We start from the raw sequence: 5,855 nt of genomic DNA, 5'->3' as shown, positions 1-5,855 counted from the left end.
TAGACAGGTAATGCTAGATCTATGACGTGGACGCAATCGACGGCTGACGTGACAGTGGAAGTTGGGGAAAACTGGGCAGGGCCGGTCGACTTGGGCGGAGACTCGTAGGAGGCTACCGGCAGCAGCCAGCGGACGAGTCAAACAGCTGACAAGCGGCTCCTCTCTTGATCCGGTCCACGTTTTTATTTTCCGTAGATATATATATATAATCAATATTTGGCTTGCTTTTGTTTTTCTTTTTAAATTTTAATTTTCCCTTCCCGACTTTCTTGTTGATCGGTTTCTTCTTCTTCTTCGCTTGGTCATCTTTTGTTGCCAAACCAACCCAAAACCTCTCAGGCTTTAACATCCAGTGTGCGCATCGTCATTGCCCAGCATCTGCTGTTTGGATGCGAGTAAAATTCTGTTTACCCCCCACCTACCCGACCCCCATCATCACCATCGTCTTCATCTTGCCCAATTCTGTGCTCCTGCTTCTTCTTGAAGCTTTTCGCCCTAAACCCTCCCTTCTACCCTACCTTCCACGCCTGGTTTTTCTTTCTTTCTCTGCTCCCACCCTTCCCGTCCCACCCTTCCCGTCCCTACCCCTCAATCTTCCTCCTCTGATCCCAATCGCCCCGCCCTTGCTGCCGCAATTCGCCTCCGGATCGCTGCGGATTTCGTGAATTTGGACGGTCTTGATGCTCCGGACCCTCCCATCGCAGCAATCAAGAGGTTAGTATGCAGATCTGTCCCAATTCTCTGCAGATAACTCTCCAGAATTCTCGCCTGCTCGCTCATCAGGCACATTGTCTAGAATTGCATGATCAAGGGCTCCAGTTTGCCCAAAAATCTTACAATTTTCTCCCTCGAATTTCCCACACTTATGGATCTATCACCATAGCATATTTTTCTAGTTTGTATCACAGCAATCAGTTGTCTTTGTACCTTAATGATGGTGTTTCATTCATGTGAAAGGTGGTCTGAAAGGAATGCATCGCTGGATGTAGGCTGTTGAGGTTGTTGATTTTCATCTGTAAGACATTTTTCCTGTGGAAGAGACATAGTATGATGGGACTTTGCCCTCATATAGGCTGGATCTTACATGCAGGGCTCTTTCCAATCGGTGATCTCAATTGAAGGATGGCAAGAGCCATCATGCAGTGCTAATGCCCGCCTTGAGAAAATCGCGCGGAATTTCTTTCTAAAGGAGCGTGGGATGAGATCCTTGTGATGCTTGAAAATTTGTGGTCTGAAATGGAGGCACGCGGCAGAAGTTCCGGGTTTGGGTTCCCAGGATATGATGGCTGCTTCCCAAAAGCCACACGCTCATCGCGGGTACGCTGTGCAATTCTCTCATATAATTCAGCATGTTCGCATCCTTGTGTTCCACACAGCTTTGAGTTTCTAAATATTGGATCTTGTAAAACCCATGTTCTCGTGCACTTCCATATGGTCTATTTGTCTAGAATGTCCATGTGTTTCAAGTATCCACAGGTATCAACAAACTACACACCACCCATATAACAAAATTTACTTCTTGGTCATACCTGAAAGCTTTTGAATTTTGTGGGTTACGTCTTCACCTTTTCTATAGTATGTACATAAAGAGATGTTTTTTCCAGGATGGATGCCCTTATCTCACTGTTTGTTGCCGTAGATGCATTACTCTGATACTTATTGGCATGTCCTTCGTGTGTTGGTGGATTCTTTAGGGGCGAGGAGACAGCGGGAGGAAATTAAACGAAGCAAATGATATTCCAAAGGACATGTGCTTCTTTGAGCTGTTAGCAACAGTGGCAGGCCAGCTCTTGCAAGAGCAGAAAGAGGAAACCTTGACAGGAAGGTCACTGGCAGATCTTGAGGTTCCCAAGGTCAATGCGGGAAGTGTTGTCGAGAGGGGAATTGCATGCGTGGCAGTACATAACAAAGGGTTAGAGAAGGCAGTTTCTAAGGACGAGGAAAAATCATCAGATGTCATGACAGTTGATGGAGATCTACAACTGCATAAAGACATCCTGCCAAAAATTGAAGTCTTTCAGGAGCCTTCTGCAATTTCATGCCTTGATCATCCAGATCCTTTATTGCTGCTAGAACATGAGTCCAAGACCTCGATGAAACCTGTCAAGGCATATTCTTCTAGAAAGAGGAAGAACTCAGGAGCATATTCTTGCACTAATATGGCTTCAATCGGAATGCTCATCAAGACTGAACCAGGAGAAACTCCCACTTCCAGATCTGATCAGTTTACTGCAAAAGTCAAGGCAGAAAAAACTTCCAACATGCTTTCATGTTGCTCAATAGATTTGAGGGAGACCAATATAATAGCCAAGGAAGATGGGGATCTTGATCAAAAGTGTATTCCAAATGCTACCAGACAATGCCAAGAGATTGATATGCTTTTACATGGTCCTTTCCAGGTTGATGTTGACAGTCTTCCTTTGGTTAGTTCAGGCAGTAGTGAGGAGACACCTTTTCTCATGGAACCAAAATCCTACTCAACTACTGCCTTTGAGTCGAGCAGGCAAGATGAAGGAAGACAAGATTTCTCTTGCTCAAAAGCAAGAGATGATGATGGTAACTCTTCTGAATCTACTGTTCCAAAAACTGTGCTTACAAAGTCATCGAGCTTGTCCTACATCAAAGCATTGAAAGCAAGGAGGTGCACAAACAGTGCAGCCAAGAAAAGAGCCTCAGTAGTTAGTTCTAAACGAAAGCGACATGAGATGGAAGGTAATCACATTGTTTATTCATTTTATCTCCTTAATCTCCTCACTGATGCTTAAATTATGGTGAAAATTAGGGTACATTTGATACATTCATGTACTTGGTTGAGACATTAAGACCTAATCTTATGTCTTCCAGAAGGAGAAATAGGTAACAAAGATGTTGTACATAGGGGTGGAAAGGTGCGGATAGGAAGAACGACAGTGAAGAAGATGCCATTGCTTAAAGATAATGTGGAGCAGTCAATTTATCCCACTCTTGACATGTTGGTGGATACTGAACATGAAGATAAACCTCTTGCTTCACCTACCAAGCTCGAGAGAGGTGAGTTGCTAAGGGGGGTGTGTGCATATGTGTGTGTAAAAGAGAGAGACAGGTGTATACAGTGGGATTGTCACTTGCATCACAAAGAGCACTTTTCTTCCATCGACGTTATTTTTTACTGTTTTAGTCCCATGCATTGGCAAGCTGACTTGAGCATGTGCTTGAAACAGATAATGCTGCCAGTCTTGCTTCTTCGCCTACTGTTTTGAGTCCTTCAAAATCGAACCCAAAGAAATTGGGAGATTCTCATGGTACACATGCTACGTTCTAAACCAGTGCCATCCCTTATGCATGTAGCTATCCTTTCCAGGAACCTTCAAGGTTGACCTGATGTGTTGGAATTTTGATGTTCAGTCAAGTTGAGCATAAAGTCCTTTATGGTACCAGAGCTCTTGGTGGACCTTCCAGAGTCTGCAACTGTTGCCAATCTCAAGGTAAGAACATAGTATGGGTTACACTTTAAAATGTTACACATATCATTCCTATATGCCTTGTGTCCCAATTAGTTTTCTCAATAGGGTTTCTTCAAAGGAAAATTGATCTATTCATGGGGATGGTTAATCATATGTCATGACAGAAAGCTGTCATGGAAGCCGCTATGAATCTGCTGGGGGGAGGCCTTTGTGTGCGTGTGCTTCTTCAAGGCAAGAAAGTACTCGATGAGTCAGAAAGTCTGCTCCAGGCCGGCATATCAAGTGGTGGAAAACTTGATTCTTTGGGCTTTATGCTAGAACCGAATTCAATGCCAACATCCACAAGTGTTGAAGATACATTTCTTGTGCTTTCCCATGGTGCCAATCAAACTACATCACGGTAATACCATACTTTTTCGAACTTGCTTACCCATAATGTCAGAGTTTACAGTTGATTGGGTTGTGAACTTGGATGTGGTTGTATGGGTGTGGGGCATGGCACTTGTGTGTGTCTGTGTCCGCAGTTGCCTGGATATTGTTATCAGAGTTTTTTCGCCTGAGTGTTTCCTTCAACTCTTTATTTCTGTCATGTGTTTTCCACATGGAGGGATTGTTTATACCTTATTTTAAGCAGGTATCCAGTTCTATCAAAGGGGAGTGAAGTTAATGCAGGCAGCTTACACGTGAGCGCATCTGAGGGACTGCTTGAGATTGATGCAAATAGCTCAGGTAGATGTATACCCAGTATTTTATATATACATATATCATTGTAAATTTAGACACACAGATATAGTTTACAAGTTGATTATGCTTCTTATCAGGAACAGAAATGCAATCTACAACAGTGAGTCCAAGCAAAGAGGATATGTTGGTGCATGACTCGAATGGGGTGGTCGTACCTGGTCCGTGTGCTCTCATTCTTCATTCCAGCCAAACAAATAATGGATCAAATGGATTGGCAGTTGTTCCCTTTGGGCAGAATCCAGGGAGTATGGGTATCAACAAGCGCCGTATTAGAAGGCCGTTTAGTGTTGCAGAAGTAGAGGTGCTGGTACAGGCAGTGGAGAAGCTCGGAACTGGAAGGTGGGATGGAAATGGTGTGCTCGGTTTCAAATTCTTAGGTTAAATTTTAGATCAACTTATTTCCTGACTTGGCTCAATACCCCTTGGCTGTCTTCAAACAGTTGCTGATGCTTGATTGGTTTGTTTCCAGGTGGCGTGATGTGAAACTACACGCATTTCCTCAGGCTAAGCATAGGACATATGTGGATTTGAAGGTGAGGCATATGCATTTGCTCTTGATTTGTACATATATGAGCTACTGAAAAGTATTGTTGTGAATTCTAACAAAGCATATATTTTGACCAGGACAAATGGAAGACTTTAGTTCATACAGCAAGCATCGCGCCACACCAACGCCGAGGAGAGCCTGTTCCACAGGTGCTTTTGGATCGTGTTATACAGGCACACTCTTATTGGACAGCACAGCAGGCAAAGCAGCAATCCATGGAAACTGGGGTGTTTTAAGTTGGCTGGGTTCCTTCTTGCACATTTTAGGTCTGGCTTTTGTCAAATTGTTTTCATTGTAAAGTGTAAAAATCTCTAGGCCACTCAAAAGCTTTGTACATCTCCTCATCCTCAGTGTAAACTAGTGTCCATACATACCTCTCCACATGGTGATTTGGCATGATGAAAGGGCAATGGTGGCTGCAGACATTCACTAACAATTCTGATTTGACCTTGCATTGTGGAGAGCCTTTCTCCAGAATAATTGGGAGGGGTGTTTCATGGGAAGCACCTTCCCCAAGAATCAATTCCCCAAGTGTTCATAGGGTTCATGAATTGGTTTTCTGCTGACCACATTCACACACATTGATTATTTGGCGACATCTACCTTGAATGGAAGGTAGACATGGACACCAAAAATTGTTTTTCAGAAACATGTAACATTTCTTCCCCAAAAAAAAATTTATTCAATATCTTTACTGTTGGTCCTTTGTGGCCTCTTGATAGGGATATATCAGGACTTTTTACTTGCAACAATTACAGCTCTCTTTTCACTTGTATTTTGACTGTGGTGGTGGTGGTAATAATAATAATAATGAATGTGTGTGGTAGATGGAATGGTGGTGGTTGTAATGAATGTTGTGTTATCGAGGTTCTCTCCTGTTGGCCTTGTAATAATAATAATAATGAATGTGTGTGGTAGATGGAATGGTGGTGGTTGTAATGAATGTTGTGTTATCGAGGTTCTCTCCTGTTGGCCTTGCTGAAGTTGTGCTTCAAGCTGATAACTGATAGCACCTTTAATTCCTTAGCCTTGTCATTGAGTATTGGAAAAATCTGTGTTAACATTTAGAGACCTAGCAGCAGTGTGTTTGGTGTGTAACCCATGTCCATTTGCACGCACAT

The 5,855-nt window shown here is 43.1% G+C and overlaps 1 protein-coding gene across 2 annotated transcripts; it reads left to right on the top strand.

The window, feature by feature from the left end:
* The first annotated feature begins 225 nt into the window (after positions 1 to 225).
* On the top strand, positions 226 to 5,422 carry LOC147610694 (uncharacterized). Of its 2 annotated transcripts, none has more exons than XM_086785140.1 (11): positions 226 to 714; positions 1,091 to 1,317; positions 1,695 to 2,712; positions 2,845 to 3,030; positions 3,201 to 3,281; positions 3,385 to 3,464; positions 3,608 to 3,843; positions 4,078 to 4,172; positions 4,265 to 4,526; positions 4,657 to 4,720; positions 4,812 to 5,422. In XM_086785140.1, the coding sequence occupies exons 2-11, from the start codon at positions 1,213 to 1,215 to the stop codon at positions 4,968 to 4,970; spliced, it is 2,286 nt and encodes a 761-aa protein (XP_086641266.1). In that variant the 5' UTR covers positions 226 to 714; positions 1,091 to 1,212; the 3' UTR covers positions 4,971 to 5,422. The 2 variants fall into 2 exon arrangements, with proteins under 2 accessions (XP_086641266.1, XP_086641267.1); XM_086785141.1 differs by having other exon boundaries at positions 235 to 714; positions 4,271 to 4,526.
* Positions 5,423 to 5,855: the final 433 nt, after the last annotated feature.

Source organism: Cibotium barometz, chromosome 48 (genome assembly GCF_041138505.1).
Source record: "Cibotium barometz isolate CiBa-2024 chromosome 48, ASM4113850v1, whole genome shotgun sequence".
NCBI classification, from domain to species: Eukaryota; Viridiplantae; Streptophyta; class Polypodiopsida; order Cyatheales; family Cibotiaceae; genus Cibotium; species Cibotium barometz.
The sequence above is the reverse complement of the archived record's forward strand: the minus strand, read 5'-3'. Positions and strand labels throughout refer to the sequence as shown.